The 19,281-nt window shown below is 46.0% G+C and overlaps 1 protein-coding gene across 1 annotated transcript in view; it reads left to right on the forward strand.

Moving 5' to 3' along the window:
* Positions 1-4,715, forward strand: part of Hs3st2 (heparan sulfate (glucosamine) 3-O-sulfotransferase 2) — a 93,197-nt gene extending 88,482 nt beyond the window's left edge. The window contains exon 2 of the mRNA XM_005405090.2: positions 3,350-4,715. Within this exon, the coding sequence (XP_005405147.1) occupies positions 3,350-3,968 (619 nt within the window). The 3' untranslated portion in view covers positions 3,969-4,715. The remainder of the gene's footprint in view (positions 1-3,349) is intronic.
* Positions 4,716-19,281: the final 14,566 nt, after the last annotated feature.

Consider the following 19,281-nt stretch of genomic DNA (forward strand, 5'->3'; position numbering starts at 1 on the left):
GAAGGTTATTATAAAGAAATCTGTTTGCTGGCCTATCAAGTCCATAACTTCTTTGTGTTGGGAGGCTTATGTCAATATAACTTCGTCTACCCTCATTGTAAACACCTGACTACATTGTGTGCCAAGGTCATCATGTAATATAACCAAATTTCTTAGAAAATTCATTCAAAGAATTCTATTCAAATGCACCGGTGATTGTTCATAATGCTATCCTACATTAAAAATCAGTCTACTAAACACTGTTAAAGCGTTCTGCTCACAAGTGTCCATGGAGACCGTGGGCAGGGACACGTGATCACTTGTGTCAGCCTCGTTGCACCGTGCATTCATGGACTCCCAGAGCTAACGGGTGGCTGTCCAGAGAAGGCTGTGGAGGAGGGATCTAAGCAGAGGGCGACAAATGAGCCCCTGCGACCCTTGGTCTCTGAAGCTAGCAGGAGGCACTCGGGATGCGTACAGGTAAAGGTTGGGCTCCAGGTGCAGAAGAGGAAAGTTGGAGGAGTTCAGATGTGACAGCTTACACCCTTCCGCTGCAGCTGGAGACTGGAGGCATGGCAGGGGTGGGTGACAGGGCCAGGGTGGGAGCTTCTGGTGAGAAACTGGAGCAATGACTATGATAAGTGATAGAGACCACGTGAAGACCATAAAAAGGAGATTGGGTGGCAGTGCTGAGGATTCACCGAAAGCTAGAACTGATAGACACATAAAGGGGCAGCAGTTTTGTTCACTGCTGGTTGGTGCCCCGGGAACAGAATGGGGAAGAATGAGAGGCTGGAATGATGCATTATCTGAGACCAGGAGAGCAAGGGACAAGGAAATTAATGATTATGATGCTATTGACATAACTGTTCACTGGGTCCAGGGAGATGGTGGGGGAGTGAAATTGGGGGTCGTTGGTGAATTTGACAATAGTATAATGAGTTTGAGACTTGGTAAAGGCAGAAAGTTGTGATCTGTAGTTTCCTATGGTTGCCATATCAAATTACCATAAACCAGGGAGCAGAAAACAGCATACATCTATGGTTTCACAGTTCGGAAGACCAGAAGTTCAGACTCCTGGAAGTAACTTCCCAGCAGGGTTCAATTTTCCTGATGCTCTGTGGAAGAGCTGCTCTATTCCTGTCCCCTAGGTTCTGGGAGCGATCTCTGGTGTTTTCGACTTGTACGTTACTCCACACTCTGCCTTTGTTTTTCGGTCATCTTCTTCCCTACTTCTCTCTTGTCTTAAAAGGACACTCATCAATGGATTTCAGTCCCACCCTAGTCCAAGGTGATCTTACCTGTAGGTTCTTAACTATATCTGCAGAGACTTTTCAACTAAGGTCGCACTGGGGCCACACACAGGTTCTAAGCAGATATATTTGGAGGGACATCATTCAACCTACGACATAGTCTTTGGGTGAAATGTTGCCCTTAACCATTTCAAAGTCATGGAATTTCAGTGACAAGACCAAAGCAGTGGCCATGTGTCAGAACGGCTAAAGGAAAGAAAAATGGAGGCGTTCGTGGTAGAGAAGATCAAAGAACTAGGAGCCCAGCTTATTAGACAGAGATGATGTCTAGTATGAGAACTGGGGAGCAGAAGGTAAGCTGAAGTCTGTATTATTGAGGAGAGAAAGGATAGATTCTTGGCCAGGTGTTGGTAAATCACAGTATGAGGAATGGGCAAAGGGGGACCGGGCAAAGTGTTTCTTAGCTCTGCCTTAGACTTAACAGAAGAGCTTTGAAAAAGTACCCAACCTCACTAGTCTGAGTCAGGCTCTAGGACAGAGCCCAGACACTTTTATTTTTAAAAAAGCTTAAAAAAAAAACTCCAAAACTCTTTGCATAGTTCTAATCTGCAGCCAAAATCAAGAAATACTATTTAAAGAGAAAAGCATGACCTTAGGCGAAAAGCAGTGTTCAGGAAGCAGGGTATACGCCTCCATCCAGGCCTGAAAGAGGTTCCTCCGGGAAGGAGGTTTCCTACCTCGTCCCTACAGTCTCAAGCACAGTAGGGAGATGAAGTAAAGAAGGTGTAGAACAGCGGATCACCTGACTCTGACCGAGGGCCCTGTGACCCTGGAGTTCTGTGCTTCTCACAACCCACACATAAGATTTATTTCTGATGTTTTCTCGACAGGAGAAGATGCCAGAAATCATTTCTATAACAGTTGCCACTCGTGCAAAACAAGCCTTTTGCTCCACCCCCCAAGAAAAGATTTTCTTAATTTATTTGGAGCAATATCTTTTGCCAGAACGATATTCAATGGCTTACTTTGTATTTCTGAATATGCAGTAAATGCATTAAAAATTTCAAGCGGCATAAAAGATTATACACTACAAAGTAATTCTCATTTATCCTTGATCTTCTGCTTCTACACCCACCTCCACCTGCGTCCCCTGAGGCCACTAGTTTTACCAGTTTCTTGAGTATCCTTCCTGAGATAAACACGCTATACCTTGCCTTTCTTTATTAAAAGCTACACAGTTGTTCCTTAGTATCCATCGGGGAGTGGTTCTAGGACCCCAGGTACTGAAATCTGTCTATGCTCAAGTCCTTATATAAAATGCACCAGTCACAGGTAGGTTCACGATTCTGGTCGCAAACCGGGTTGGACAAGAACCAAATCAAATTCAGTGGTTAGGTTCAGTGTTGACTTTGTGGGGACATTTGACTCAGTTCCTGTCCTGTTCAGTTTGCTGCCAGAATCGCGCAAAGAATTGAGTTTGTGAACTGAGATACCACTGAATAGTGTTTGCCTCTAACCTGTACACATCCTCCTGTGTGCTCTGTCATCTCTGTATTACTCATAATTTCTACCACAGAGTAAATGCTATGTAAGTAGCATTGTAATGTTTATGAATAATGAAAACAAAAAAGTTCACTGGGGTGCAATCGTTTTCCAAATATTTTTAATCTGCAGTTGGTGAATCAGCAAAACCCTTAGATGTGGAGGGCCACTGCAGGTCAGAAGTGTTCTGTACCAGTGCGTAGAGACCTACCTGACTCCTCTAACTGGCTAATCCACAATTTGTTTAACCCATACTGATGGATGTATGGGTTATTTTCCCTCTTAGTGCAATTCTGTAAAAGATATTTATTTATAAGAACCAACAAGAGTAGGGCCGGGGATATAGCTCAGCTGCCTAAGCACGTGCCTGGCAAGCACAAGGTCCTGAGTTCAATTCCCGGACCCCCATCCTCCCCCCAAAAAAGAACCAACAAGAGTAAAAGTGGGTTCTCCACCAGGTGACAGAGGCGAGGGCCCTGCGGGTCAGGGGAGGAGGGAGCTGATGGTACCGTGCCTGGGCCTCCCATCCCCAGCACGCAGAGCCCTGTCTAATGATGTGTTGCTTCTGCCCCCAGGAGCCTGATGCCCAGGACCCTGGAGACCCAGATCACGCTGGAGAAGACGCCGAGTTATTTTGTCACTCAAGAGGCCCCACGGCGGATCTTCAACATGTCCCGGGACACCAAGCTCATCGTGGTGGTGCGGAACCCGGTGACTCGCGCCATCTCTGATTACACGCAGACACTCTCCAAGAAGCCCGACATCCCGACCTTCGAGGGCCTGTCCTTCCGCAACCGCACTCTGGGCCTGGTGGACGTGTCGTGGAACGCCATCCGCATCGGGATGTACGCGCTGCACCTGGAGAGCTGGCTGCGCTACTTCCCGCTGGCCCAGATCCACTTCGTCAGTGGCGAAAGGCTCATCACCGACCCTGCGGGTGAAATGGGGCGCGTCCAGGACTTCCTGGGCATCAAGAGGTTCATCACGGACAAGCACTTCTACTTCAACAAGACCAAAGGATTCCCGTGCTTGAAAAAGACACAGTCGAGCCTCCTGCCTCGATGCCTGGGCAAATCCAAAGGCAGAACTCATGTACAGATCGACCCCGAAGTGATAGATCAGCTCCGGGAATTTTATAGACCTTATAATATTAAATTTTATGAAACCGTTGGGCAGGACTTCAGGTGGGAGTAAGCCACCAAAGGGCTCTTCCCTCATCCCGTCCCTGAGGTTTGCTGCCTGGGCTCTGGTCCTCCTCCCTCAACAAGCTTGGCCTCCGGTCCCTCTTCCCATCCTGGGTCCCACCTTTTGGAACCAGAGAGTTCCCAAGGCCAAGGCCAAAGAGAACGGGAAGGTCCCGGCCACTAGCTCTCACCAATCTGTCCAGGCAAATTTGATTTGCTGCTGGCACATCCATCCAAGTCCCAAATTGTCTCCCTCCCATCTATAAGAGGCCTTGAGGGAGTTGCTGTTAGAAGAGTGTGTCTTCCAGCGATCACACAGAGTATAGGTGGTGACAGTTCTGCTGCTATGAACACGGCTGTCCGTTCCTGCACCACCCTCCCAGGAATGGACTTGTTAATTCCAAGTGGCATGCACTTTCCTCTGAGCCTAATTCCCTGGAGCCGCCCTGGGTGGTGGGATGGGAGAGCATCTTCAGCCCCTCGCAGATCTTGCAGAGATTGCAAAGCTAGAAGCATCCCTTTGAGGATGAGAGAAGGCAGTGAGTTCAAAACCTGTGGTCTCAGCTGTGCTCGGAGGGTACTGCCTTTGAAAACCACTTTGTGACTCACCCCGCTCCCTGTGAACAAAAGCACATAACTGCTGTTACGGGTACTTTCCTCATGCGAGCTTTCGTGTGTAGCATGCGACGGAATCATGCTTGTCCATGTGAAATAAATGTGGCTCTCTCGTGTCCTTAACACTGGACTTTGTAAGCCAGGCCTACTGCATGCTCCATTCCTTTAGCTCCTCCACTATATGGGGCAGCTGGTGCTGGGATAGTCTGGGAGGGTAGTGAGGGGTGCAAAGGTGAAGTTACAGGAGGGAGAGGCCAGAGTACAGGGGTGGAGGATCCCGGAGAAGCCTGGCTCAGAAAGACAGCACAGAGATCTGCACAGACATTCTCTTTCTGAAGCACAGGTCTGACTCGTAAGATCTTTGCATAGACACTTTAGACTTCGAGTGCCAAAGGGAAGGGCTGAAGGTGGAGAGGACAACCGTGTATCTTTTACTTGGTCAGCATGATGTTTTGAAATAACAGCAATCAGTGAAAACTAGAAAAACCAGAGGCATTTATATAAAAACGTGGTCCCCACCATGTTGGTGTTGGGTATTGCGCCCAAGGACCTGAGTATCCTAGGCAAGTGCTTTACCGCTGAGCTACACACCCAGCCCTTTAAACGTTTTATACTGAGGCAGGGTCTTGCTAACTTGCCCAGCATAGGTTCCTGCTTCAGTGTCCCTCGTAGCTAGGTTACACGTTCCTGGCCTTAGCTGCTGCTTCTTATTTATTTACTTATTTATATTGGGGATTAACCTTGGCCCTGTCTCACTGAGCTACATCTTCAATCCTTTTCAATTTTTTTGTTTGTTTGTTTAGAGATGACATTTTGCTAAATTGTTAAATTGCCCAGGCTGGCCTTAAACTTGTGATCCTCCTGCCTCAGCCTCCCAACTAGCTGGGATTACAGGCAGGCACCACTATGCCTGGCCTCAGTTTATGTTTTTTTTAATGGAATTTTGGCTACATCAAGGCTGCACTCCAGCATGACAACTTGTTACCACCTTTAGGTGGGGCCTTCACTCCCCAGCTTCCCTCCTCTAATTTGCACCATCTGCCTGGCCCATGTAGGCATTTGAGTTCCCAACCTTGACTGTGTTGGAGAACCTCAGGATGGTGTCCAAACTCTCTGACGTGGTGCCCAGTATAATCCTGACTTATCATTCCTGGCTCATCTCCTGATTCTTCCTCATCCTCTGCTCAACCCTCACAGAATTATGTGCCTTTTCTCATCTCCAGGCTTGGCCCAGTCCTTGCCTTTGCCCCTCTGCTCCCTCATCTCCTCCTGATGGAAAACCATGCTTCTAGAGAGGCCTCGCTCCAGTGTCACTTGCTAGGTATTTGTGAAGCTTTCCCCAGCTAAGCTGATTATCTGTTCCCTCTTCTGTTTTCACTTGGTAGCTATACGTAACTGGATGTCAGCCTTTATTACACTAGATTGTACTCCTATGTGTACGTGAGTCTCTACCATAGGCTGTGAGCCTGTGGAGGATCAAGCCTTCCTTGCCCACCTAGAGTAGGCACACAGAACTGACTGGCAGGCGAAAGCAGGGATGAGTGGATGTTGGAGGCCTGGGGGCAAAGGCGAGGACATCCCCGGTAACTGAATTTCTGGGACTGGCTTCTCAGATAGTCCAGAGCACAAGTGGCCAGGGAACGGTTGCAGAATCCCAGGACCCTCTTAGCTGTTGTCTGCTCTGTCAGGCATGGTAGAAGCTCCCTGAGAAAGCAAGATCTGATTATAAGGGAGAAGATACCAAAGTTTAAAGCATTCACTCTGTGTCTTGCCCCATCTTTCTGACCTGCAGCCATTCTTGAAGCATCTTCCAGCCAGGGCATCAAGTGACTGAGCCCATGGCTCTGAGCAGTCAGCTCTGTGAGTTGACCGTTTTGTGTTTACCAGGTTGGTATAGAGAAGGGGTAGGGAGGGAAGCAGAGCCATTGCACTTGGAAGCCAGGCGCCTGAACCCCTGGTGACCAAAAGAAGGATGGGTGGAATGGAGACATTAATAAATTGCTCTTCTGTATTCCCCGTTCAGAAGCATTTGGTGTCCTGGGATCCTAGGCCATGTAGTCACCAAGCTATAGCTATCCGAAGGGAGGCAGCATTCCCTTGGAATATGAGAAAGCACCCGGCAGAAAATTAGTGAAATGTATGCATCCTGACTGGGAAGACTTCAGCTAGAATTGGTGGAAGTTCTGGATTTTGTGTGCATGAATGCAGCTCTATGCCTTTGCATTAAAGCATTCTCAGTCTGCCCAGACTGAGTAGCCTCCCAGTTTTAATGAATAGGTATGAGTTTCTTATAATTAGCATATCAATCATTGCATGCAAATAGAAGAAGCTAAAATATCTTAAAACTCCTAGTTTAGATGAGTAAACTCTGTAGTCCATGAATCTGCTCAGCAAACTGATTTTTAATCCTGTGCAAATGTACCCTATCACCCAGGCTGCCCCAGGGCAAACTCACATAAGTTCCAAATTAGTAGGATTTAAATAGATGAAGTTTGACTGAGACTTCAGTCTGAGACTAAAAAGGCTCCTCAGGGTATATCTGTATGTGCGTGTGCATATTTGGCTAAGTTGCTGAAACAGAAATCCAAAATAGCAGTGCCTTAAAGGTCGAAGTGTGTTCCTCTGTCACTAATAACTCAGGCAGTGGTGGTGAACCTACGGCATGTATGTACGGGGAAGTGGGCTGTTTGTATCACTGAATACTCTAAAAGGTTCGCCATCACTGGCTCCAAGTCTATGAGGGTCCACAAAGCTAGAGACTTAGAATCCTTGCCTCCAAGTGCCAGTGATTCAGGATGGGTCACCTTATGACTGTAGTCCGAGCAACAGAAGGAGACACGAAGAGACCACCTGCAAGGGAACAATCGAGGGCCGCTGATTCCAAGCTTGTGACAGCATGGAGTCTTGCATCTGGCAGAGCCTCAAAGGCTGGCAGAGGAGGAGAGAGCTTTATAGAACAAAGCAAGGCTGCAGGTGCGTCTGAGCGAGGCTCTCTGCCTGTGGGAGCTGGAGGCATCCTCATGGGAAGTGTGCATCGTCTGTGATTGCTTTGGGGAGGTATGCGACTTTCTCTAGTTGGTCCTGAGTTGGAGGCAGGAAAGGATGTGGGGAAGATAGCAGTCAGTAACCGAGTCCTGACCATTCTGGGCCAGTTACTGCAGAGGACGTGGGCCCAAGTCCCGCTGTTGTCGCAGGTAGCCATTTTTCCACTGGTGCATTCAGTCTCCGGAGAGCACAAAGGGTCACAGGAAGAGCACGCCTCTATCCGGTGAGACTGCGCCATCATTTCTATTCACAGGTTCCCCGTGTTGTGAACGGTTCCCCTGGATGCAGAGGAGTGCTGTGCTCTCACTGCCCCCCGTGGGTGGCTCATTTCTCCGGTCATGCGCTTAGATGTGGGGGAAGCTGGGAAATGCAACTGTCACTTGGGTGGTGCCAGGCTCGGCTAAAAGCAGATTGTCCTCTTACCCCGAAAGTGCGGAACGGATACTGGAGGACACCTAGCTGTCCTAGCCAGAGACCCTTCTCCATACAGCAAAGCTGCCGGGTACATCTGGTTCTTTCTGTGGCCCTGGGAGGACCACATTGAGCGAGATTCTCCGTCCAGGTGGCATTCTTCTGCCCCTGTGTCAGTCCTGCCTGTCTTTGCCTTTCCCTGTCTCTGTCTACAGACAACATGGTGTATGGGTGAGCACACCTTTGGGAGCCCACAAGGTTTTAAGTCCCACCTCTGCTCTTTCCTAGCTGCATGCGTTTGGGCAAACCGTTCACCCTCGCTAAGCCAATTTTCTCATCAGGACATCGGGATCTAAGTTGCACCGATGGTGAGCAGTTTGTTGCAACAGTTAAATGAGAAAACACCTGGGTCCTTTTGCTGCTGCTTTTTGGCTCCTGAAGTAGAACCTGCCGAGGCTCCTCCACTCCCATCAATTTAGATCAACCACAGCTCCAACAAACCCGCTCATGGCAATGTGCCCCAGCCCGGCTCCTCCAGTGGACCTTGAAATAAGTCACTCACAGCCCAGGCTCAAGGGGATCGGTCTCAACTGGCTCGTCTAAACTCTAGGCTCCAGAGTCTCTGGCCAAGTAAACCCAACGTCCATTATCCCGAGTGTGTGGATAAACTTCAGCTCACTCTTTAGACGCCAGCATTGGAGTGGTGTTGCATCTCCCAAGAGGCAGAAGAGCATGACGGGGTTTGCGCCTCTACCTGAGCAAAGAATCTACTAGATCAAATATATATTTTAAAAAAGCACCATCAGTGAGATTTTATCCACTCAGCCTGCAATTCATGCACACTTCGTGTGCTGCACCAGAGATACACGATGTGTAAGTCTCCACGCCGGCCCCTGCCTGCGGAGCCAGAAGACTGACGAAGGTGAGAGTGACAGAAACAAGCACTTGTTACATGACTAAAACGGTGGCAAGGAGACAGGGGCGAGAGAGTGGGCTTTCCTGTTCTAGAAAGATGAAATGAGGAGGAACCGTCTTCCGGAGGAGAATGTTCTGTGACAGTCTGAAAATCCCCGGCAGGCATGGCTTTGAAAAGTGGATGCAATCAGGGCCAAGGACTTCTGTCATGGGCCTTGGCCCTGAGCCCATCTCTACGGCATCCCCATCCTACTCTCGGTTTTTCCACGTACCCAAGGTGGCTCTCACTCCTGCCTACCTGTGCGGAAATACGCACCATTCTTTTCCTGGGATAAAATGGGCTGCTGGTTGACTTAGCCTTCTTGCCCAGAGGATGTAGGCAAGCTCCTCTCCCTCACCCCATCTCCCAGTATACAGAACTACAGACCCGAAGAATCAATTTAGGCCAATAAACAAGTATCCCAGTGGGACTCCTCACATGCTGTCAATGACCTCAACACTGAGTTCCCTGATAAACATGGAAAATACCCTGTTTTTATCATCAGGGAGAGGGAAGCAAGCACACACATCCCCAAACAAACTTATAACAAATCCTACTGTTAGGGCTGGGGATTTAGCTCAGCGGCAAAGCGCCTGCCTGGCAAGCTCAAGGTCGTGAGTTCGGTTCCCAGTACCAGAGAAACACCAAAAAAAAAAAAAAATCCTACTCCATTTTTTTCTACTGTGAAATGAAAATACAAATGTGCTATTTGGGAACTGTATTCCTGATTCCTTAAACTGACAGTAGTGGCTTAAACAAATTAAAGAATTAGCGTCAGATTTTAAAAGACTGGATTTGGACCGTTCAGTGTTGATATAGCAACTCTGTCGTTTTATTAGGGACCCAGGCACCGTCTGTCTTTCTGCTACACAGCCCTTGGTCTGTGGCTTCCACAGGGTTCTGAATAGCTGTCGGGGCTCTGATAACCTCATCTGTGGTTCAGTCTGGAAGAAAAGGAGGAGAAAGAAGCCAAGAAAGTAGTGCCTCTAACCAAGTCAACCCCCTTTGAGGAGACTGCTCTGAAGTTTGAACCGGTAACTTATACTTACATGTTTGGGGCAACGTTAGCTGCAAAGGCCAGAAAGTGTAGTCTCTCGGCTGAGCGCAGAGCTTCATTGACAATTGAGGGTTCGATGCTGAGGAAAAGGAGAGAACGGATAATGGAAAGGCAGTTAGTGGTCCCCATTGCAGTGAAATCCCAACCGTTTGGAGAAGCTCACTCTTAGCTTACGGATAGCTCCCAGCCCATGTTTGAAGTGCCTGTACCACCTTCCTGATGGAGGCATCCAGCTGCCTTCTCTGCCCTTTCATTTGACTTCTCCAGGCCGGTACTCCAGCTCTAACTTCTGCCTTCATCTCCACCTAGCAAGCTGGCTCCCTGAGGAAGTGGCAACAGAAGGGGAGACACCTGATTTGTAGTATCTTCCAATTCCCCTGGTGAAAATACGCCCATCGTGACCAATTTCAAGCTACCAAAGTGGCATTGTTGAATGCAAAGTTATGAAGATAAATACATAATCAACTCCAGGAGACAAAGCTAACCAGGTCTAGCCCATCACTACGGAATCTCTCCTCTCCCTGCCCGCCTGGCCAGAACCACCTGACAGTGTAAGCCAGAGGCCTCAGAGTGTTGTCACGCACTTGTGGGCATGGTGCCTACGCCGAGCCCTGGGCACTGGGCAGAAACATTGTCAACACCAGGTCACACTGTATTTCACCAGATGATGCAGTCAAATCACCTCCAGACGTCTTTAACTCACCTAAAGCCAATTCCAGCCCGTCAGAGAGAGAACAAGCAAGATAATTAAAACAGTATAAGCAATTTAATCCAGCACTGTGCAGATAAAATGAGTATATATTACAGAATGGCTACGAGAAAGGGAGCTTGGGTCTTTTCTCCTCCTACTCTATGTATGCACTTCACAGCAAATTGTTGTTTGTCCTCTCCAAAATTCATGTTGGAACTTAATTTCCAATGAAACAGGACTAAGAGGTGATGCCTTTCAGAAATGATGAAGTCACGAGAACTCCTCACTCATGGATTGTACCAGCAGCCTTATCGAAGGACTCAAAGGACGGGGCACAGCCACGTTTATCATCTGTCCCTCCTACCATCTGCGGACACAGCATTCCAGGCGCCATCTTGGAAGCAGAGACTAGGTCTTCACAAGACACCGAACCTGCTAGCGGATTTATCTTGGACTTCCAGCCTCCAGAAGAGTGAAAAGTACATTCCTGCTGTTTATCACTTACACCCAGTCTGTGGTATTTTATTCTAACAGCACAAATGCACCCAGGTGGACAAGGAAGCTGGATGTGTTGGATTAAGGGGACTTCTCAGGCACTTTTGTCCGTGTCCCTTTGTCATCTGATCTGGTGCCCTCGGAACCTCATCTCTCAGTAAGACGCAACTCCATTTATTTCACCCTCTCTGTTTGGCACTTTACCCCCAAGGTACACACAGACAGACGTAAGTAATAATCACCAGACTGCAAGAGAAGGAACTGGATCATGAAGGAAAGACGCAAGGGAAAAGCAGGAGACAAGGGAAGAAACTTCTAAAACATCTTAATTCTCACATAAACTTCCCTTCTGCTTGCTACTGGGAGTACACGTCTGGTGCCTCTTCCCTCCTCAGCAGAGTGTCTGATGGAGATGCGCACGGCAGGCGTGTGTGTGACTGACATTGTATTCCCTCACACCTGGAAGGACTGAAGATGAATCTGCGTGACTGACGTGCTTCTGTGTGACACCCCCCTGGTGGGAGCGTGATGGGCTCCACGTGGCTAATTGAATTGTAGCTGGCTGACACGTGTCCCGGACGTGACCCACCTCAGTCTATAGAATATGAGAAGACCACCAGCCTGACTGGCACACGTTCACCCTGCGGGCAGTGTAGCTGGCCTCTTGCCGAGCTGCCTTTAAGCTTCTAGAAATGGGTTCTGCTTCTCTCTAGCCTAGAGGAAGGGTGTATCTGTGCATCTATAGCTAGACTATGCCTGTGCCTCACTTGGGACCCAGCCCTTCCTTTACGCGGAGCCTTTGACTGCAGCAGACACCAGCCTGGGCCCTGTAGCTCACCAAACCCAGATAAACCTGGTGCTAGTAGAGTTCCGTTCCAGACTCCTCAAAGTGGCTTTAAAGGCATCTTGTGCTACTTTCACAATCTAAGGTCTTGCGGCAAAGGCTATAGTTGTTCCGAGCGCTTGGGCAGAGGCGTAGCAATGGGATTCTGGGTAATGCAGAGAAGCGAAGATAAACTAGCAGAGGTAAGGAATTCCAGCACAAAGACATTTTAGACAGGGCTTCAAATTTTCTCCTGTCTTTGAATAATAATGTGATTTGTACACAGGTTGAGGGGGAATAAAGTCCTTTTACATACTTTATATCACCTTCTCTTTGTAATAACTGGGATTTTTCTTCCTGTTTTGCAGGGGAAGAAATTGAAACTCAGAGATTCTTTTTAAAAGTAGCTTATATGAGATTACAGTCTGGACTCCAATCGATAACTTCTAACTCTAAGTTCCTTGTCTTTATAAAGAGATTTATGCTGTAACTCTAAAATTTATATTGCCTTCTAAGAACTGGCCATCAACTAAGCGTGTGGAACCTAGGAACAGAAAACATTGTCTTTGTCCTAGTACTCACAAAGCCCTCTCAGATATGGTTACCCGAGAGGTGGAGGTAATAATAAGAGATCAGCACAAATCCTAGTACTGTATCTTGTATTTGACATGAAGGACAAGCCCTGAATGACACCGTGTGGGAATCTGACTGAACCAGCTCTTCAAAACTAAACTGACCTTTGGGGAATGGAGTTGCTGCTCCAGAGGTCAAGACAGAATTCCGGGTTAAAACGTTAAGTAATAAGAAGGTAGAATCACATAAAAAAAATACTATAATGAAATGTTCCATGACAATTGCCCTCAAATGTAGCTCTGAGTTTCCTAGTGTTAAAGCAAAGAGAAAAATTGTTGGCAAATGTGCTTCCTGTGATCTAATGATGTGAGGTTAAGGGAGAGAGAATCAATATCCTGAGGGAGAGCTTCATAGAAGACATACTAAGGGCCGGGGATATGGCTCAGTGGCAGAGCACCTGCCTGCAAGCACCAGGTCCTGAGTTCGATTCCCGGTACCAAAAAAAAAAAAAAAAGATATATTAGTCAACATAATGTATCTTTGATAATTACTTTTACAGGAAATCCTAAGATAATCCACATCTTAGTATTTTCTATACAAAATAGTGATAACCCCTAATTAGCAGGGGCACACAATAATGGTTTAGTAAGGTGACTCTGGAGGGGATCGAGATGACATGATGTAGAAATTACGAATTAGGGGCTGTCCAGACTGGCAGAGGAATAAAGCCTGTAGAAGTCAGAAAGTAATGATTCTCTTATCCCTCCAAGGACCTCTGCCATCTGATTTTGGCATTTGCTGTAGACAAAAGGATTTGCCACTAATGTCACTGGTAATCATATAGAAGACAATTATTCTATGACTTTGTGTAAAAAAAGATGCCTCTAATAAAGAGATTTGGCAAAGAGTCAACAAAAATTATACTTTGTAACAAAGACAGTTAAAAGCTCGATTATTCTACAAAGATGAGGGTTGCTGGAGACCCTACTGGCAGAGCCAAGAATATGTCTCCAAAAACAGTTCTTAGTTAATTAAAAAATGCAACACATCTTCTGTTGTATCTCTGAAAATACCACCGTGGCCCCTGTTTTGAAGATTCTGAGGTTACAAAGTCCCAAGGTTCCACTCTTACTGGAAGCACAAATGTCTATCATAGTTAACTTTAACCACCATGTTCCAAATGGTATTTTATAATGCATTTTGCCAACTTGAGTGTACGATATTGAACCACAAGAAATTGCCAGTGCTTTGCTGTGGGGACATACAAAAATGGCAATGTCCTACGGCTCCTCCTAGTACAAATTTTAGAAATTTAGCAGGCATAGTGAGTTAACTACTTGTCATGTCTAATTTATTTTGCTGACTTGAATATGTTGAAAATCATATTATCTGGATAAATATATGAAGTTAAAATGTTGCTTCTCCCCCTTCTATATCTTATATAATAATAGCACTTAAATTCTCGTTAATCTTTCATGTCAGAATCTCGTTCTGTGCTGGCTAGCAGTTCTCTGCTGCCGTTGTCTGGGAAGTCCCTCTTTACAAATCTGTGTACAATGACACCAAGGGGATTTTGTCCGGCCCCATGTGTCCATTTCCAAAGTATTACGACAGTTGACGTTTTTTGGACTTTGGTGGGGAAGGGATGGAGTCAGTTATGAGTTCACATCACCACAGATAAGGACTGGATCAAGTGTCTTTGCCTTTTCTGTTACCAAGTCCATCCGTTGACCTATGCAAACATCCCAAATTAGCACTGAATCAGCTCGCTGTGTGCTGTACAAACAGTACAGTGTGGTTCAAAAAAGTAATTCAGAGAACGTCTTTTAATATGGGAACTTTATAAGGACTCAAATGGAAGGTGATTCTTATCTTTTCTAGAGGATTTTTTAGTGGGAAGGGTCTTCTACCCCTTATATAAGCATATTTGGAGACCAGCTTTGATTTTTTAGTACAAGTGTATAGCAATTAACCTTCAGGGAAAATTTGGCAGTGAAATGGCCCCCAAGTAACAGAGTGGATAAACTTTGGGGGTACAGTAATCTCATGTTTCCTACTCAGATGCCAAGATTTTTCTGCCAGATACAGTTTTGCTTTGTTTTGTTTTTTGCATCCTTCACACATAGCTAATCCTACCCAGCACTGACTCAGCTGCTTCCCCGTGCCTCCTGGACCCTGAGAACACAGCCCTGATATCCAACGGGAAAAAGGGTTCTGGCTTCATTATGGCCATAGGACGTGTTTCTAGTTCACCTAAAAACCAGACCAAGCTGTTAAAGAGCAGAGCCCTCATTTTATACCACTAAAAAAATGGAATTTGCTATCCTATCCCCTCAGATTCTCTGAGCGAATTTAGAGAAATGAGAGAGAGAGAAAGAAAAGAGAGAATTAAAAGCCTTGGATCAATGCTATTAAGATTGTATGACTCAACCTATGAATGATTTATATATACGAAATCAAAGCCAATAATATATCAAGGATCTGAGTTTATTTGTTCTAACCATTCTATTAAGTGAAACTGAATCAAGCCAAGTCCAGTGGCCGAATAACTGAATTAAAATCTCCCATCCTTCATAGAGGACCTTAGGATCTCAGCATTGCAAACTATAAAATAAAATAAAATAGTTATGCATAGGAGTTGGACATGGAGGCACACATCTATAATCCCAGCGCTCTGGGAGGCTGAGATAGGCAGATCACAAGTTCAACCCCAGCTTGGACAATTTACTGACTTTGTGAGAACTTGTTTTAAAACTTTAAAAACAGCAAAAAAAAAAAAAAAAAAAAAAAAAAAAAAAGGGCTGTGGTGTAGCTCAGTATGAAAACCCTGAGTTCAATCCCTAGTGTCTGTCTGTCTGTCTGTCTGTCTCTCTCTTTCTCTCTCTCTCTCACACACACACAAAGTTATACATGAGAATGTTTAGGCAAAGAGACCTCGATGTTCGGTTTTTGAAGATGAAATGTGGCATTGAGATTTCAGGGAATCCTCATTGCGTCAGTGTTTCCCAAAGTTTAGATGTTTGAGCATCATTTAAAAACTCTTAACATATCCACAAGCTATTTGTACTATTAGCAGCTTAATCTCAGCTCTTTCATTTGCTTCAGTTAAAAGGAAACCTTATACCTGTACCACAAGTGGAAAATTTTGAGGTGAGTTCCACTCACCTCAAAACACAAAAACACGAAAGCATAACAATTGCTCTAAGAATGTCTTTTCCTCACTCATCTGCTTCCTAGAGAAGGAATTTTTCCAAAACGCTGTCAGATTCTGCCTGCCCTTTCTCTCCTTCACAGAATTTACCTGGTTCGTGAGTGCAGCTGTTGAGTCACATTTCCGGATTGGGAGGAGCTAACTTTTCAGAGATCATAGTTTCTGTCGCTTTGGTCTTTCTTTGCCCAGTCTAGAGTCAGGCAGTATCCGGTTAAGTGGGCCTATTGCTCAGATTTGATCTTTCCCTTAGGAGGGGTGCATAACATCTGTCCCAGCTGGAACAAGATGCGGGCATTAGCAGAGGCTTTTGACTCACAAATCAGATCTCACCCTGGCTTTTATCATAATAAGTATGCTATTATCATCTCCCACCTACTCTCTGCTTTTGTCTTTTTTATCAGTTCATTCAGAATTCAAATACAAAAACAGGGTCTTGTCTTATTGTGTTCATCAAATTCCAACAAATATTCACACTTCAAAAATATCAGCCAGGCACAGTGGTGCACACCTGTAATCCCAGTTCTTGGGAGGCTGAGGTAGGAGGATCACTGCAGGTTCAGGCCAGCCTAAGCCATAGTTCAAGGATAGCCTGAACTACATAGTGAGACCCTGTCTCAAAACACACAAACAAACAAAAGTCAATGCATTGTGTCAAATCTTCTCACAGACCAACAATGAGATAATTCATCCCACTTTAAGATATACCGAGTACGGGTAATGAATTGGGGAGTTAGAGAAATTTATTCTTTTCTTGTCTTTCTACCTAGAATAGATTCCACTCTGAGTTTACCCCAATGGACGCTATTCAAAGAAGGAATTGCAATAATTTGTAATAATCAGGGCACTCAAAATTGGGAGCAAAACCTAAAGTGCTCTAGTAGCCAGACATTTTCTCCGGGAACAGGGTAGAATTTTTTAAATAATTAAAAACAGTACAACATTGACTCTGACCAATGAGATGAGACTTCAGCCATGCGCAAGCAGGGTGGCTGCCTTCTGTTTGGGATCATGCAAAGTTCCGGGGATCCTGCTGCCCGGAGTGCGTTCAACAGAGCAGCACCGGAAGCTCGTCGGAATGCAGAGCCCCAGGCCCCGCATGTTATGGCTTAGATCTAAACTTCCCCCGAGAGTCTCGTGTGTTGGAAGGTGATTGGGTCATGGGGTGCTGTACACCTCATAGTGGATTCCTCCACTGATGAGCTCAGTAGCCGAACGTGTGGTTAGGAGGTGGGACCTGGTTGGAAGGTGTGGGATGGGGTGACCTGGAAGGGTGCGGTCTTGTCTGGCTCCCCACTAACTCTGCTTCCTGGCTGCCCTGGGCAGGGAGCAGCTCTCCTTCACCACGTCTTCCCACTGCCATTTCTGCCTTGGTGCCAGCTCCCTGGGCTAGACTGTGAGCCTAAATCAGCCTCTCCTCCTGTAAGTCAGGTATTTTGTCCCAGGAAAATTCCTAGGTCAGAACCCACATTTTAACAAGTTCCCAAGACAACTCATGTGTGTGCTAGGGCGGGATAGCCCCGTGCACCTCTACAAAGCTGCCAGGGGATACTCGTCTCGTCCTGGACACTGCGGACTACAGACGTAGGGGGAAGTTTCACAGACATCAAACCTATGCACACACCCCAGCTTCCCTCCCAACTTCTGCGGCAACAGTGGTATTGTCTCCGAGTCAGATTTGGTCGTCCTGTCAGCCAGGGACCGGGCCTCCTGCTGACAGCAGTTGCTGGGTCACCCACTCTTTTCTTTTTTGTTCTGGGAATCAAACTCACACTTGCCAGGCAGGCGCTGGGCCCCTGAGCTGTATCCCCGGCCCTCGTCACCCGCTCTTCAGAAATACACTGTTTCCAGATGAGTTTTGAGTGCCCTGATTATTACAAATTATTACCAGGTTAACTTTCTGCAGGGATTGAAGATCTGACTATAAACAGGAATTGATACTCTCAGCAACACTAGAACTGCAACCAACGAGGCAGACGATAACGTGCGAGAAATTTTATGGTAGGTACACAGATGACTGTTACGTTATTTTCTATGGGTTTGACCTTTTGAAATTAAAAGATACCAAAAATATGAAGTAAAAGTAATCGATGTCCAATTGTGATAAGAAGAAACTGCAAAAGAATAAAAATCACTGGTCACTCAACTATGGAGATAGAGACACCTGTGAGTATTTGTCCTTTCAGTCATTTTTCTTATTGAGGGAAATTTAAATTTTGTACTTTCATTATAATCACTTAAGCTCATGCTGTGAATTCTTCGTTCTTCATGAGTTCCAATTGAAATGGTCACAGAAGTGGAGATAAAATCAGGTGGGTGAGGAGAGATCATCATCGGTATCAGGAGGCTGGGAAGCTAACCAGTCATAAGCCAGAGTCGAATGAGGGTGTCCACCGAGAACCCCCAAGCTCAGAGTGATGGGCACAGTGTAGGACTTAGACATGGACTTGGGTGGCATTGGTGTCAGTCCACAAAGCCACTGGCCCTTGCAGTTTCCTGGAAAGTGTGCTGAATCCGCTGGAGACATTTCTGTAGCACGCTTCTACTGAGGGCGGTTAGAGGAGGACCCACGCCCCACTAACTTCTGCTGCCAGAATAAACCCAGGAAGGAAACTGCTTTGCCCAGCAGGAAATTCTCTTGGGCAATGCTGACTCCCCGGAAATTCACTTCCTACTCATCACAGGCCACCAAAACCCCAGTCCAGAAAAAGAAAACTGCAAAAATACAAGCTTTCCCATCTTGCCTTAGTCTGAGACAAAAAAGATCCAACAAAGACCCACACACTCTCTGACAGATCCGTTTTTCAAAACCCAGGAACAGACAAGATCTCTCTGTGTAAAGATGCCCAAGGAGAGAAAAAAACTGTAGAGAAATTTAAAAAAAAAACAAAAACCAAGTTTCTGGAGTTTAAAAGAATTGTGCTAAAAGATTCTTCTGAAACGTGAGCTAAGAAAAATGAAAAAGCATTTTGTAATTATTCCTAGCTCGTGTTTTCTTGAGACCTGACATTGCATTTATGAAAAGCAGATGCTTAAGCAATGTTGCTTTCAGCCAGAGGAAGGCGTGAGTTAGGTTAAAAGGACAGGCTTTCTTTGGCTGTGCCTAACCCAGGTTCACATTTTGGCGCTGCCATTTCTTTAGCTGTATGAGCTTCCTCCAGGAAACCCCTCTGCACCTAAATTTCTTCAGCTACGTGAAAGGCTGATAATGCAGTGTCGACCTCACAGAATTCTAGGGCACGTTAAATGTGACTCTCTGTCTAGTGTTCAGCAAAGCAGTCAATAGTTACATATGCCTTTTTCTAAAAAAAAAAAAAAAAAATTACCAATTTTTAAAAAGCAACGGACAACATATGTTTTCTGGTGTGTGAATTCAGCTGATCTAGCCTGCAGGTTTAGCTCTCTTCCTTCCCCCACATGCCACTGGAATAATAAAAGGCACAAACCTGT

This window comes from Chinchilla lanigera, unplaced genomic scaffold (assembly GCF_000276665.1).
Source record: "Chinchilla lanigera isolate Chin_1 unplaced genomic scaffold, ChiLan1.0 scaffold00092, whole genome shotgun sequence".
NCBI lineage: Eukaryota > Metazoa > Chordata > Mammalia > Rodentia > Chinchillidae > Chinchilla > Chinchilla lanigera.